The sequence below is a fragment of the Pocillopora verrucosa genome, chromosome 6, assembly GCF_036669915.1.
Source record: "Pocillopora verrucosa isolate sample1 chromosome 6, ASM3666991v2, whole genome shotgun sequence".
NCBI lineage: Eukaryota > Metazoa > Cnidaria > Anthozoa > Scleractinia > Pocilloporidae > Pocillopora > Pocillopora verrucosa.
The window spans coordinates 19,809,160-19,825,047 of record NC_089317.1 but is presented as its reverse complement, the minus strand read 5'-3'; the positions used below and the strand labels follow the sequence as shown (position 1 = coordinate 19,825,047).

Genomic DNA, 15,888 nt, shown 5'->3' with positions numbered 1-15,888 from the left:
GTGAACACTAACGAGCAGGTCAACCTCTCGGTTGTTTCGTGGTGAATACGAGCTTTCTCGTCGAGACGTAACATATCACCAGGTGAGAGGAATAGATTTGTGTGTCTTTAACCCGAAAATACCGCAATTGATTCATCTTTTAAACTTCAGTCGGTTTAAACTCGACGTAGCAGCTGGGTGGTCGTGTTTCAGTTGTATTCGGTTTTCTAAATTAAGATTACAAATACGAGGACATGTTTAGATATATAGGTTAACGAAAGAAAAACATGAGAAATTACTGCTACAAACCGTGCTTTCACCCTTGTAAATTTTCCATTTTGAAACGGACTTATGCAGTTTTAGTTGACGATAAATTCGAAGGACACTTTGTCAAAATAACTTTACAAAAATTAAAGGATCTCGGAACAATATCTCATCAGTATCTGTCTGTCGCGATTGTGTATTCTCGGCAATTATCTCAATCTGTAATGGCCGAATTCCACTCATGATTGAATCAATTCAAGTACTTTAGCTCAAATAAGTATAACTACTGACTGAATTGAAATCCCGCCGAACATTCTCGCGCAACAAATGCTGATTAATCCAAGAGATATTCTTTGGGTTATTTTCACTGCAATTAAAAAAACCTGCTGATTTTGAACAACAGCAGACGTTGTTTGCTATGCAAAGTGGTTTTGAATCACACGACTGGCCGTGATCTGTTAGTTTCCGTCTCTGTTAAATGATAATGTTAGCACTGTTTGGCTAATAAACTATACTCTCACCGAATGTTTGCCGAGGCGAGTGACCTCAAGAGATCGAGAGATATAAACGTACTATCCATTCTGATAATTCTGTTTTGAAAACCAAACTTTTGCATACAGATTGATCACGAACTTTAAACTCCCTGAGACGAAAAAGTATTACATACTGCTTCGAACAGCGAAGCGCTAGTTTTTTTTTTTTTTCTGTTCAACAACAATTTTCAGCTACTTTATACGCTAGTTAATAGTGAATGAGTTTCGTCTAACCATTCCGTTTGAGAAACTTGAGTGCGCAAAGTAATTAATTTTTAACAAAGTTTTTCAAAAGCTAGACCACGTTCGTTACAATAATTAATTTTTTCATCTTCACATCTCTTCAAGGGAATTTGGTTCTTTCGTTCTTATTGGCTTAGGTTTTTCGAATCTTTACATAATAACGTCACGATTACATGCACTAAAGTCTAATTCTTAAAATGCCGTTGATGGACGAATGAGGAGGAACGGTCAAGGTAGTTGAAAAAACTGCTCATTGAAAAACATTAAAATTTGTTCTCATTCACTGACAGCTGTTTATCAAGCCAAGGTGATTTTGAACCAATCAGGACCGATGTTTTATCTTACCGTTTATGTCAATTGTGGTGTAGCTCTGAGACTGCGCGGTTGCTTGGTGCGTTTAGATAAGATGCTGAAAACTAGGATTCTTCCGTTTTTTTTCTAGTTCGTTCAGTACGCAACAAATTATTTCAGTTCCCTACGCAGTAACGGCTTTTTATTGAAACTGGAACTGGAACTGGAACTAAGGCGCGTGTAGTCATAGATCTTAAGGACGAGCTTTAGGTGAAAACAATAAACATTGAATAAATAACTTTGCTACCGTAGACTCTAATTTGTTTGAAATATATTTAAGGGTGATATACTCCAGACTTCATATTGAATTATTACCTTATTGCTTACGTACGAGCTTTTATCATAACAAATTCGCGAAAGATGTCGATCAGAATGCGGGTTGTTATTGTGTAAACTGCCAGTAAAAAATACGAATTAAAGATATTTTTGGATATATGTACATGATGTCGGCTAAGGAATGGGCGTCAAAAATCCGATCCATGCGACAAACATCAGCGTAACTTCTCTTGGTCATGCTCGTTTAAGGATCGTAGTAGCTTGATTCAGCGCGGTGCCGCAGCTAACTTTTCTTAGAAACTCATTAATTTTGTTTTCTTTTCAGGCTACTAAATCTTCAGACGAGTACGAATCTGTTATCTAACTAAACAAACCAAGATAATTGGTCTGTTACATCGGCGAATACCTTGATACCTTTCAAAAGCAAAAGCGAAAAAAAAAAAGACAAAAAGACAACAAAACACAAAACCAACGCCAGGATTTCACTCAACATGGGTAACAGGAAGACAAAACTGAAGAAAGAAGAATTGTCCGAGTTGATGGAATGTACGCATTTTACGCAAGGAGAAATCGAGGAATGGTACAAAGGTTTCATGAAGAGTTGCCCTAATGGGCTGGTATCCTCCGCAGATTTTCAAGACATGTATTCAGATTTTTTTGAAGGGGATGCGTCCGAGTTTGCCAGTCACGTTTTCCGCACATTTGACTCCGACAAAAGTGGGTTCATTGATTTTAAAGAGTTCATGTACTCGCTTTCAATAACATCAAGAGGAAATCTTGAAGAGAAATTGGAGTGGGCCTTCAAGATCTACGATGTGGATGGTGATGGGTACGTAACAAAGCGCGAAATGGAAGACATCATCAGATCCGTGTATAAAATGTACGCAGACAGTCGACTGGGAAGAAAGGAAACGCCAGAACAACGTACGGCGAGGATCTTTGAAAAGTTTGACTTGAACAAGGATGGAAAGCTTACCATAGAAGAGTTCAAGACCGGAGCGAGAAGCGATCCTTTTCTAGTTTTGATGATGCAGTACAAATCATTACACGGTCGGAAGGAGTCAGATCCGTCTATGTCTCTGGAACAAACGTATTCGTGATGATCGGCCGACGACTGGCGTTTTTTTTTTTTTTAATTTATTTTTTTTATTTATTCAATGAGATGGAAAGGTTAACTAATATGTTGGTTGATTTGCATCAATTTTGCTTGCCTCGCATAATCAGTTATTATGACTTATTGGATATTTATGACAACTCTTTAAGAAATAAAAGACGCTCTTTAGGTAGGGTATCATAAAGCCCGTGCTTTTGAAAGAAACAGAAGTATCTGCAGACTGAAGCTTGAGCATGATTCCAATGAAAGCTTGGTTCAAATTAGACGAAGAAAGTCCCCACGTTGAATCTTGCCGAAGCTGATAACTGAGAGGTATCACTCCGAGTTTTCAGCGATAATTTATTAAAAAAACAAGTACACAAATAAATAAACGGAAGTGCTTCTGCTTTTTTAACAAATTGTATTAATTTGGTAATTCTAAGGGTTCTACCAGGTGAACCTAGGAGAGTGCACCACTCAGACTTTTTAAATGATGTGGCAGAGTAAGGTGTGTGATAGGTGTTTTTTCATAGGAAGTCATCAACATCATATTTATATTTTGTTGAACTCATCACTAAGCGCGATACTTTACTGCCTATTGGAGCTTCAAAGGCGTGAAGTGAAGGTTTTTTTCGCTCCTAATTGGTTCGTCTTGTCGAGATCCAAAAAATGATTGCATGTGCCAAAGGGCAAGCTATATGTCACGACGAAAAACAACATTAAATTCATAATAAATGGTTGTGACTGAATACTTACTATAAAACATCGTGTTATAACTGTTACTTGGATAACTTTAATCGGTTACGGAAACGATTCCCATGGAAGAGAAATTTCTTTGCCTTTTAGGACGACTCTCATACGTTTAAAAGTAGGCAGGGCTCATAACTGGCTCCGTTTGGGGACCGAGAAAATGCAAGAGTATTTTTGTGAGTTTTGTTTTTTTCCCGTGCCATTTATCCGCAGTTATGTGCAAAGGGTATCATGAAGGAATGAGCCAAGAAGTTTTTATCAGTAAAAAAGCAGGGAAAGCCTTCTTTGAAAGGATAATGGACTGATGTGTACTCATAGAGTTTTAGTACTTCGTACTTCTAAGATGAAAAATTTCTCCTGAGGATCAATTTAATGATAGAGAGCAAATGCTGTGTCTTCTCTACTTAATGTCCGTGAGTGTCACACCTTGCTTCAAAATGACGAGACCGGAAATGAAAATCAGATATCACGCACAAATTGACGCCAGAAAATAAGCGCGCGCGGTCGAATAAATACGTCACAAAGACAGCATCCCTGTTACTTCGCAACATTTCAAAACAAGTTTCAACAAAGGTCGCTGCAGTTTACGAGGTTAGGATAGTCTATTTTCAGTGTCGAAGAAAACATGCCGTGCCTAAGGGAAGAAGATAAGGTTGACCCACTCGAAGCACAGCTGGAAGCGCAAATGGAATTGTCCCATCTGCAACGACAGTATCGTTGTTTGCGCAACGATAGAAGAATGTACACTGATGAGACTGAAAATACTTTGCGCAAGCAGAAAATAACTATTGAAGCACTAGTCAAAGAAAAAAAAGAATTGGAAGCAATGATGCACGTAGCAAGCAGTAGACAGAATGAGAAATTTGATCAACGAAATGTCGGAAAGCTTGTCGAGCTCTTAGAACGAGAAACGCAAGCTCAGGAGGAACTCAAGAAGGAGAAAGAAGCAATTGCGGGTGTGGATGAAAAAGTAGCTGCCATGAGAGAAAAGATCAACCAACAGAGCAAGAAGATGGGAGGAAGTAAAGATGTGTACCAAGAGAAACATGTCGCCAATATGAAGCTTACTCGAATATTGGAGAACAGGTTGGATGAGATGACCAAGAAATTTAGCATTGCTTTGACCGGCAATTTGAAGCTCAGAGAACATATCAACCACGTCGAAGGACAGAAAGCAAGGTTCCTTGATCTGCACAAGCGTCTTCAGGCTGAACTGATCGAAGGAAAAAAGGAAATAGATCGTATTTCAGAAGTGGCGACGACTCATTTCACCATAAGAGACGAAGCACAACACAGGATGGCTTCACTACGCGAGCGCGCTGACCGGGAAATGGCGGTTTATAACGCGGAAATCAAAGACGTCAAGCGCATTCTTGAGCACGATCAGAAACTTCGGAAGTTCATGACTACAAAAGCCGAAGACCGTGCGTCCATTCTAGAGGACGAATTGATGGTTCGTGCAATAAAGAAATATGAAGCTCAGCTAAATGGGTTGCAACAAGAAACCAGCAAGTTTGAGGAGATCTTTGACAAGATCAAGGAAGCTACTGGTATAGAAGACACAGACACTCTTGTGGAGTCTTTTATTGAGAACGAAGATCGCAACTTCGCGCTGTACAATTACGTAAACAACATGAACACTGAAATTGAGAACCTGAAAGATGATATAAGACGCTTGAAGGACGAGATCGAGCTCATCAAGAAAGAGGGTGTCGACAGTGATGTGCACAGGAAGGAAATTTTAAATGAACTTGAGCAGAAGATGGTCGAAGTCACTGATGAGTTGACACTGGTGAATAAGGAGTATAAAGCAAGCAGAAGACAGCTCGAGCTCTTGAAGCCGAAGGTCGAAAGCGTTTTCAACTCAATAGAGTGCGATCGCTCCTCAATCGCGGAGTTGCTTGGAATTGGTGTGTCAATAGATGACAATAATATCATGCAATACCTTGGAATTATCGAGCAGAAATGCAACGAACTCTTGCAAAACAAAGCTCTAGAGAAGATCAAGAAGTTGAACGAGTCTGGCGGAGACATATCCGTTGACGGTTTACAAGGAGTGGGTCCTCAGCCAGCACATGGGAATTTTTTAATTGTACCTCCCCCGATTGAAGATGACAGTGATCAGGCATGGCATTGTAACGATGCAAAACCGCTGACAGTAGAAGAAGTGCAAGCTCTAATACAGCAAGGAAATGTGAAGGGTGGCCTCTCAAAGGTCACAGGTTCCACAAAGCAACCCGCAAAAAGGAAGCGCGCTTAGATCGGAGAAGCTGTACTTTATCGAATCTATCTCTTTTACTGTAAACAAGAAAAGCTTGGAATTAAAGTAATGCTTTTTTACGTAGAAAAGTGGTCATGGATTCACAATCGATTATCAGTGTAAGCAAAGACTATGCTCAGATCATTGGGTGATATACAAAGAGGGGAAGAGGGGTGAATCGGTTGGGGGAAGGTTTGCTCTAGCTGAGATTTTTAATGTCGAGGAGCTCATATCGGATGGATTATTGATGCTATTCAGGGAGTAGATGTACTTGAGAAGATTTCGATATCCCGAACAAAGCATAGCCAACACGAAATATATCTGTGGATTAAGATGGCTGGCGAGAAGGGTAAGAAAAATGAGGCTGTTTTAGCTACAAATACATCGGAACTTCTTCAGGTGCCGTGTGGAGGAAGGGTCTTGGAAGGTTTAGGCGCATTTGTGGTATTTTTTCTCCCTCATGTGCCGTTTGAAGCGTCTTATTACGAATTCACTTCTTCTTCAAACAGCCCGCAATGGCGAAAAATACCACAAATGCGTCGATTAACAATTCATTTAATTAACCTCATTAAAATATTCGAATTCAGACCGAGATGCAATCTGGATGTGGTAGACATGCAATTTTCAGTAATTTATTCAAAGCCCTCAAAGATTTAGTTCGTTTCATGTCAACAATTATTAATTACGAACAAATAGCGTGATCTGCCTATGAAATAACACACGTGTAATTTACCCTCTCCTCCCTTTTACAATTCTTCTTTCGATCTTGTTTTGAACTTCGAGGCTAGGAGAAAACTGAAGGAAGGGGAGAAACCGCCAGCAGTCGACCAGCGGTGTTCTCGAAGAAGTATGCGCAAATGTTAGGCCACGTAGAATTCCAAGATGGCGGAAGGGAGCGAATCTCAACCAAACAATCCGCTATCAAGGAAATTAAACAAGATCTTAGAAACTAGATTGGACAATGACAAGGTATGAGTACTTTTATACTAAGTTTTATTCTCTTCCCAGAAGAAAAATGTGGTAATGTAGCAAAATTTGTTTTAATCCTGCAGGAAATGGTGGAGGCTTTGAAGGCCTTGTCGACTTTTTTTGTGGACAACAGTTTGCGTTCTCGGCGGAATTTGCGTGGAGATATTGAAAAAAGAAGCTTGGCAATCAATGAGAGCTTCGAGGGTGCATTTAGAGATGTTAAACAGGTAGATTGTGATTTTTTCCAGTTAAAAAACAAAACTGATATGAAATTTGTCAGCAAACTCGACGAGTCCTGTATACAATAAAGCTCAAGGGCTCTGAAGTCGTAATTTAAGCAAATATTTTACACGATGTCAATTGCAAAGAAAGCTTGAATTATAACAGGTAAGAAATTATATAAAAGCCTCAAGGCGACAGCCATAGGCAGCTTTGTGGAAGGTTACACTCATTGCCAGGCTGTCATCAGATAATCTATGAATCAATTCAATCAGTTCCAAGAACATTAGCCCATACAATTTTAGAAACCAGCTCAATTTCATGGTGTCAAAAATGTGCACGAATTGTTACACGAACACATTTATTTCATCTGGTAGAAAATTTATGCGTAGTTTTTTTCTATACAGTCATTTTACATTATGTGAAATTGTTATTTTATAAATGTGTTTATGAATTAAACTTTTTGTAAATTCCATGCAATTCAACCTTACAATGCTAAAATTTGATTATTTCAATAAAATATCTAGATCTATCTATCAATCTATTTACTCAGTATGTAAGCAGAACTTTTTTTGCCTCATAGCAACTGGATGCTGTGCATGCAGACATTGAACAAATGAGTCGGTGTTGCACAGAAATGACAAGCAGACTTAAGGTGGGTTGCACTTCAGACCTTGATCTCTAACTCCTATGGCCAAGATCTGAATAGAAATTCTCCATTAGCCTTTCATCTGCCAGAAGTGATCAACTGGTTACTTCTTCCTATGATATACACATATTATCCAGCAAACAGCAAATGAGAATACTCAAACTTATCAGGTAGAAGTTGTTATCTTGATCCAACACCAAATTCTTGTAACCAATTTATAAGGAAATGTGCGTCAGCTAGAGGGGAGAATTAACTCTCAGATCTTGGGAGTGAAAGGGTTAAATTAAATTTGCTCTCAGCAGAAATTTTATCCATCTTAGATTGAAAAGATTTTCTTGCACATTGCATGAAATGTTTTCAATTTACAAAGTAACAATCTTGAGCAAGTTTTGTGCCACAAGGTTGTAGATTGTCTAAAGAAGCACTTAAACATGCTCATTTTCCAAACCAGTGAACCATAAACTGATGATCAATACTCAAATTTTTTTTTTGAGCAGTGCTTTTGAATTTCAAATTATGGGTGGAGATGTAACGATATTCTTTAAATGTCTTATAGGCATTCGCCTAGTGAGTTTACAATCGAAAAGCAACTTTAGAATATCTGTCAGGATTTTTATCTGCACATAGAGGTCAATCAGCAGAGCTAACTAAAGAGATGAGCCTTCTTCTCTGTTAATTAGTAAACATTTGCTGGAAATTCATAGGTGCAGTTATTGTAAACATTTTAAACATGCATTTGTAAAATTGACAGAAATGAACTTGAATGTTTTGCTATGGTCAATCAAAGGTTTCAATATAAACTAGGCAAGAACCAGCAAAATTTGCTCTCTGTGAGAAGCAAAATCACAGCCTATTTTCTCTAAAATTTGGGACATTAGGGTAAAGATAGAATTTCCATCAGCCACTTGCTTTGCAGTTTGTACCTTCCACTTCAAAACATATTGACAACCTTTCATTGATGTTATTATGATATACTGATAAGGCAAACCAATCAGAATGCAGGATTACTTTGAGAATATGAAAAGAGTTAAGTTATTGAAGGTTCAGTTGACAGGTTGTTACATTATTTGCACAAATTCATACCAAGTTTCTTTATATAGTCTGCAAGAGACCAAACCTCTGACTTGATAAGCAAGACTACCACACTTCAAGCTGAAAGGTAAATGTTGAATAGTTAATGCCTTCTGGTGATCTGAGCCATTTTGAAAGGTAATTGTCACAGACAATAGTGATGCTCGAAATAATTATATAAATGAAGTCAATATGCATTACTGAGATTAACTAACAGTGCAGCACTTGTGACCATAAAAATTCACAATTTACATGTAGGTAATAAAATTTGGTTAGTAATGTTGATTTTACGATTTGATTTGATATTAAAAATTTAAATGTTATTTTGCTCTCTTAATCTCTCAGTCAGAGAATACAGATGAAAGAAACAGTCGCAGATGCATTCATTTCAAGATTCCAATTAAAACCGGACGAGGTTCAAGCTCTGAAGGGAACACGGAATGGACCCATTTCTGAGGTCTGCAACATCTTCATTTTGTTTAGTTTGTGTAATCTATAGCAGGCCAAAGTATGCATACATCAGTGACACACTTGGCTGGGCCTTGTGAGCCACTTTCTTGTTCTTACCACATTTTTACATCATCTATGATCTATTACAACTGAACATGTTCAGTTTTGTATGTAATTGTACATGTACTGTAAGTGTTCGAATTTGTTTTTTTGCAGACATTTTTTGAAGCCCTCTCACGAGTTAAAGAAATTCACAAAGACTGCAAACTTTTGCTGAGGACGAAACAACAAACAGCTGGGTAACTGTCTGTAATAACTGATCTTTTGTCAGTAACTTTTTGTAATATCAACAGAGTTGGGAAAACTTCTCACAAAATATGTTAAATAATCTTCCATGTTATCCAGTTTGCAGATCATGGAAGCCATGGCATTACATCTAGAGTCCAGCTACGAGAAGCTTTACAGGTGGAGTCAAGGTACATTGTGACAGTCTATGTATAACTGGGCGTCATATTGATGATGGTGATGATGATTATGCGAGTGAGAGTGATATAAAGAAAGATCCTAGGCTTCAATTTGTGACCTCTACCTTTCCCTTTCCCTCTATTCTTGATCTCATAGGTGGGAATTTAACCCTTTGCACCCAATATCAGTATACATATTCTCCATACTGTACTCTATACTGTTCTTATTTATTTCCCCAAGATGCTGATGGGGAGAATTTGTTTAACAGTCAAGAGCTGCGCTGTAGTGATCATTTCCCTTATTCTTTTGACCTTATTGTGTGATTCATGGATAATATTGTGAGGAGAAACTAGATCATCGTCACACGAGGGGTTTTCATGGTTAAACATTTAGTCAATAGTATCGGAAGGTACTGTTGGTGCTGTAATTTAGTAACAGTGGAGAGCAGCAACCTCTTTAACTGCTAGAATGTCACCGTGGTAACTTAGCCACAGCCCTTCTCCCAGTACATGTACTTGTCAATATAAAACCAATATACTGTGGTGTAAAATAAATACAAAAAAGGAGAGACAGGGAAAGTGAAAAACAAAGCAAGAGAAGGAGGAAAGAAAATTGGGTATTAAAGCACTGTTGTGGTAATTGCTCTTAAAAAACCTTCCTGGATCCCCAAAAATCACATTAGTGAAACTATTCTATTGATTTGGTTTCACCTCATGACTCAGAACTCCTAGAATTATTTCTATAATGACATTACTGCCTTATTCAAGTCCACCTCTTTCTGTCTCACAAGTGGAACACCATATTACATGTAGCTGTGATTTTAATAGTTCAAAGTACAACAGTTCTCACTGGGTTACATCTCTTCCACATGCAGATGAATGCAGAGGCCTTACAGGAGATCTTCCTGACATATCTAACAAGCTAAGCAGAGCAATGGCTGCTCTCCAGGACAGGCCTGTGTTGTTTAAGTAAGTAAACACAATTGCAATAAATTTTTCTCCTTCTCAGGCCTTTTGCATTAGACTTACAAAAGATTCTGCCTGGAGAAAAAAAAAAGAAACCTTGAAAGGCTCTTCTCTTTTTCAAGTTTTACTGTTGGTTGAAGAATCACTTGCAAGCCCTCTTCCACTCCCTGGTGGGTAAAGAATCACTATGTGACCCTCCACTCTCCTTCCCCCCCCCCCCAACCCTCCTCCTCTCCTTTCCCTTAAAAATGTAATTTACTGGTAATCAATTTTCACCAGTTGTCACTTGAATGTATCATCAGATGAACACTATACTTCTTTTAAAGTCTCTTTCTTTACCCTGTTTTGTAGTCATGCCTCAAATGTGTTATCTAATGTTGAACTTTACATATGCATGCATGTGTTTGGGAAAAAAATGGCTCTTCCCAGTTGTTAGACTGCAAGCAGATCCTCTGTTTTGGAATCAGCTCCTTTCAAGTAAAAAAAAATCAGCAAAAAATAGTTTAGGCTGGTACATTTACATGTGTTTCACTTCCAGAGTCTCATGTGGTGTGCTCTCATTAATTTTGTTTTTGGGCTGATTTTCTTCTTTTTATTTGCCCAGCTGTAATTAATTTTCCTATTCCTTACTTTTCATAGGTATACTTTAGATGAATATGGAACAGCCAGAAGAACTGCGGTGGTGAGATGCTTCATTGATGCACTCACAAGAGGAGGCATGTTTTCTTTTAATGTTTAGCCAAGTAAACTGGTTTTGAATGAGGGGAAAATTTCTGAGCAAAGTGTACCATAGACTATCATGTTCTTTTTTTAAATTTTTTTCATTGATGGAGCCGATATTTACTATTTTGAAAAAGTTACACTATAATACACTACAACAAATGTAAGGAAGAAAGACAAAAGCAGGTGGCACACCTTGAATATAAACACTTTGAGGGGCTCAAGTGCCATGAAGATGTCAGCTTGGATTCTTGCATATTGAACTGAAGGGGTGGTTTTTCTTTACAGTGATGTGTAACGTTTTTCCTCTGGTTGCATTTACCTTATAGGACCTGGTGGAACTCCCAGACCAATTGAATTACACTCACATGATCCAGTCAGGTAGGAAAAGCCTAGATTGTTGTAGGTCTTTGATAGTACAAATGTAAGATTTTCTGTAAATGTTACTGAAAAATGCTTGATTTACAAAGAAACAGCTACATGTTGCACTATGTATTGGAATCTTAATTCTATTGCTGTTGGGTTATGCTCCATGCATGTATGTAACTTCACAACTTTAAAATGTGTGTTGTTGTTGTTATTGTTTCTATGTATTTATTTTTTTTCTGTAGTTCTTGTTGATCTCTTGTTAAAAAAAGCAACAATTTTTAAGTTTGCAAAACAAGTTTCATCATTCTCATCTTATATTTAGTTGCAAATGATGGTTGTACAATTTGAATTTTCACTTAAAAAATACATTGTAGAATTACGATGTAAGCTTTCAGTACGGAGATTCCTAAACTGTTTAAATAAAATACAACAGAAGCACAGAAAGGTAATAGTAGTATTTTTTAAGTTTCCCTAAAAAACTGAGAACAAAATGGAAACTTTTGGGTCATTTTGCCATCAAAGAATCAACCTTAACAATTTGTGTTACATGCGCATGTATATATGTACAGTTTATTACAGTACCACAATTTTGCATTTCATCCCAGATATGTTGGTGATATGTTAGCATGGCTTCATCAGGCGATAGCTTCAGAAAAAGAACTTCTCCATAGTTTACTAAGAAATTCATCATCAAGTATGTTTTTAATTCTTTTAAATATATGTGTTATTTTTAATCATTGTTACCTTTGAACAGACAGATACATGGGAAAGGGAAATATTCATCTCCGCTCATTCGTTAATCACTTTGCTTTTGCAGCAGACGACAACATACAAAAAGAAATCCTTAGTCACATAACAGAAGGAGTGTGTAGACCATTTAAGGTAAGTTGCTTCATTGATTGGGAAAATTTTAGTTTGCCCATCGAGGTACACATCAGCGCTGCAGCACGTCAGCGTTTTTTGCGCTCGCGAAAAAAGTTTGAGGCCTAGAGTAAGCTAGCCAGCGAGAGGTCGGCCAGAAGTGTGGCTCCCATTATTAGTGCCAGACCCCCAGCAGACTTCTTGCTGTCCTCAAGTCTTAGAACTTATCCTATCGGGCGACGAAACGCTCGTGCTTTTTTAAGTCCCACTAGGGACCGAGACAGAATTTCTCCTGACAGTGTCAGTATAATATCAAGCAGACAAGTAATGAGAATAAAGAAAAATATCAATGAGGGGATTATTGTTTGATCCAATTCCAAATTCTCCAAACTAACATTATATAAATTGTGTAGCAGATTGTAAGGAGAATTACTAATGAGATCTTGGGAGTTAAAAGGTTAAGCAGCTGATATCAGTATTCCTGCTCTAAATGGACGTCTACTCTCGTATTCGTAGTTCATTACTCGAGATCTAATCCAAGCCACGGTTTAACGCAATTAGTGGGCCTCAGGCTCTATCTATGAGAGGGTTGATTCAATTAAATAAATGTCTTCCCACTGTTAACTTTTGGCCCTCTTGATACTGTTCACAAGAATAGATTTTGTTGAACAACGGTTAAACTTTGTCTAAATAACTGGCCTTGAGTGTTTGTATCTTTGTTTGTCTCAATGCGAGACCATTTTATTGATGTATGATTATTGTAGGTACGAGTGGAGCAGGTCATTGTGTCAGAGCCGGGCGCCGTGATGCTGTTCAGTTTAGCAAACATTCTAAAATTTTATGGCACAACGATAGGGTAAGATGAAAGTTTTATTTCATTGTGTAACAGAGCCTCAAAAGATTGCTAATTAACAGCCCATATTTAGAGGTGAAAAACAGAATAGTTTGATCGAAATGCCACAGAAGGATGATTGGAGACTCGTTTAGTTGTGGCAGAATTGCCCCCATCCCCTGTGAGGACTCGGCAGGAGTTGTCTTCAACAAAGTGCTAAAAGAAACTTACGGTTCGATAATGCAGAAGAATTTGAGTTGTGAGAACATCTCTTGTGTCTATTTCTTGACTAAAACAAGAAAATAAAAGCTGAAAAAAAGGTTAATACTTTGATCATTAGGAATGGCCCGATCCTAATTCTCAATATCACCCCTATATCACACATTAACGTACGTTAATGGAAGGAAGAAGTTCCTGATTAGGAAGAAGTTCCTGATTACTAAACAAAAATCTCCTTGTCAGCACCTTAGGAAATGTGGAGAAGCTGATTACTGATGTTAGGATTTACAGGGTTAAAGCGCATTGCAATACACCTTTTGCCCTACAGGAGCCTTATTGATGAAGATGCGTCGGTAACAGTTACCATTCTTGACATGAATGCTCTAGCGTTGAAGATGTTCTACAACAGTTTAAACTGTCACGCGAGCAAACTGCTAGAAAAGGTGAGTGACAAACGCTCTTACTTTATTGGTAAAGGCTTGATACCCTTTGTAGCTATTCTCTGGGTTGTCACGCAGCGCTTCTTCTCTTTATAAACTTCTTTTGTAGAGTGTTGTGCGTAAAATTTGAAAGAACGGCTTTTCCTCATGGCTTGCTTTTCTGCTTCTTTGCCTTTTTGCTCATTGCTTCTTTTCCTTTTTGCCTCTTCGATTCTTTGCGTCTATGCCCGTTTTTATTTTATTATGATTAATCTTAATCTTATCAACTTATTTTGCCGCTTGTTCAATGTTTTTCTAGATTGAACTCCCTCCCCCAGATCTAAGTCCTACAGAATCGCTAAGAGAAACGATGAGTTTACTTCGAGACGTCCTTACATGTCACGATGCTTCTGTTATTCCACTGGATGCCAGGCAAGCTGATTATTCAAGGGTAGGTGAAGAGCAATTGCCACGCAACCCTTTTTTTGAGGTGAATTCAATTCGCACAGCGGTTCAAGTCTTTCCATTGGGAGCACCCTCAAAGCCTAACCTTTCATTATTTCCGAATGTAATTCCTTTGACATCAGAAAGAGAGCGGTTAAAATAGGGCGTATGCTAAACGTAGCTTGTTGTAGGTTGTTTTTTGAAAAAGAGGCTGTAATTGGAAAGCGCATACAGGTTATTTAGGGCAAATTTTTGTCTGGAAAATTTTATCAAAAAAAAATTACGGAAGAGTTGTGGAATTTTAGTAATCTATACTTGGTTGGTTGGAGCGCATTTTGATTAAGTGTTTGAAGTTAAAACCAAAGTAATCACATCAGCCAATCAGATGAAGGGAAAACATATTGAGCAGCCAATGACAATTTAAAGTAAACTAAAGCAAACGGCTTGAAGCGTGGGAAAACGCGGGTGACCAAATGGCAATTGATTTCAGTTTTAAATCTGATTGGTCCAGAAAGTGACGCGAGTTTTCTGCACCAATCACATTGCGAAGTAAAGCGAACCAAGGTAATTCCAGATTACTCTCCATAGCCAATTGAAAATTGCTCAAACTTGGCCTTGTTTTTCTCTACCCGTAGATTATTTCTTGTCTTGTCGACCCACTCATCCAGATGTGCTCCATGTCGGCCAGCCATTTGAACGCGTCAGACATGGCTGCTTACATGATAAACTGTATTCATCAGATACAGAGCACGTTGGCGGTGTACGAATTTACTGATAAACACATCGAAATGCTAGCGGGTCAGGTAAGAAAGCGTGTCGAAGGCTTAAGACAGTTAAGTGTCTGAACAGTCTCTAAGCTTACAAAGTCGATCGTGAGGCTGCCATCTTGGAATTTTAAGCGAAGTTGGCCTGCGAAGAGTACAAAACTTGCACTCTGCATACAGGGGTTGGGAGACGGGAGAGACGGAGTGAGGACATCTTAAGAGTTGCTTCGCTGCGGCTTTTCCATGAGACTGTCACGTGGCTTTGTCAATCTGAAAAACTCTCGGTGCGAAATAGACCCGATAAATGGAAAGGACGTTATGATACATCGCAAACTTTCAATTTTTAACGAACCTTCAAAATGCGAGATGTTAAAAGTTGCGGGATGGTAAACATTCTCGTCCAGTCTACAAGTTTTGTAGAATTGTCAAACTCATTATGTATCCTAAAATCTTGCAGATAAGTGTCAATTGTCCAAAAATTAGAAATCTTTCTCCATTTTTTTTCTTGCAGACGGAAGCACATCTAGATACGTTGATCAGTGAGCAAGCGTCATTCATTCTTGCTCGTTCCGGTGTTGGTAATCTGTACACTGTTTACCAAGAGAACCGCGGTCAGAGGGTGAGTCAGTTGGTGTGCTGAAGTGTCCGGAATTTGTGCGATATTGAATTTCATCGTGCAACTTTTCTTTTCTCAAGGTGGCGCTGTCCTCGCTTCATGGAATG

The 15,888-nt window shown here is 38.3% G+C and overlaps 3 protein-coding genes across 3 annotated transcripts in view; all 3 read left to right on the top strand.

Moving 5' to 3' along the window:
* Nucleotides 1-3,086, top strand: LOC131793800 (neurocalcin-delta). Its single transcript, XM_059111282.2, has 2 exons — nt 1-82; nt 1,972-3,086. Exon 2 carries the CDS (start codon nt 2,138-2,140, stop codon nt 2,744-2,746), a length of 609 nt encoding a protein of 202 aa, XP_058967265.1. The 5' UTR covers nt 1-82; nt 1,972-2,137; the 3' UTR covers nt 2,747-3,086.
* Nucleotides 3,087-4,108: 1,022 nt separating this feature from the next.
* LOC131794250 (coiled-coil domain-containing protein 63-like) lies at nt 4,109-5,749 on the top strand. Its single transcript, XM_059111762.2, has one exon. It carries the CDS (start codon nt 4,115-4,117, stop codon nt 5,747-5,749), a length of 1,635 nt encoding a protein of 544 aa, XP_058967745.2. The 5' UTR covers nt 4,109-4,114.
* Nucleotides 5,750-6,613: 864 nt separating this feature from the next.
* LOC131792707 (conserved oligomeric Golgi complex subunit 6) overlaps nt 6,614-15,888 on the top strand; it is an 11,659-nt gene continuing 2,384 nt past the window's right edge. The window contains exons 1-18 of the mRNA XM_059110127.2: nt 6,614-6,718; nt 6,802-6,945; nt 7,521-7,592; nt 8,687-8,745; nt 9,003-9,114; nt 9,324-9,406; nt 9,513-9,583; nt 10,447-10,540; nt 11,177-11,253; nt 11,587-11,638; nt 12,232-12,320; nt 12,444-12,508; nt 13,252-13,343; nt 13,867-13,981; nt 14,277-14,408; nt 15,037-15,204; nt 15,677-15,784; nt 15,862-15,888. The exon at nt 15,862-15,888 is cut by the window's right edge and continues 27 nt beyond it. Of these exons, the coding sequence (XP_058966110.1) occupies nt 6,632-6,718; nt 6,802-6,945; nt 7,521-7,592; nt 8,687-8,745; nt 9,003-9,114; nt 9,324-9,406; nt 9,513-9,583; nt 10,447-10,540; nt 11,177-11,253; nt 11,587-11,638; nt 12,232-12,320; nt 12,444-12,508; nt 13,252-13,343; nt 13,867-13,981; nt 14,277-14,408; nt 15,037-15,204; nt 15,677-15,784; nt 15,862-15,888 (1,647 nt within the window). The 5' untranslated portion in view covers nt 6,614-6,631. The remainder of the gene's footprint in view (nt 6,719-6,801; nt 6,946-7,520; nt 7,593-8,686; nt 8,746-9,002; nt 9,115-9,323; nt 9,407-9,512; nt 9,584-10,446; nt 10,541-11,176; nt 11,254-11,586; nt 11,639-12,231; nt 12,321-12,443; nt 12,509-13,251; nt 13,344-13,866; nt 13,982-14,276; nt 14,409-15,036; nt 15,205-15,676; nt 15,785-15,861) is intronic.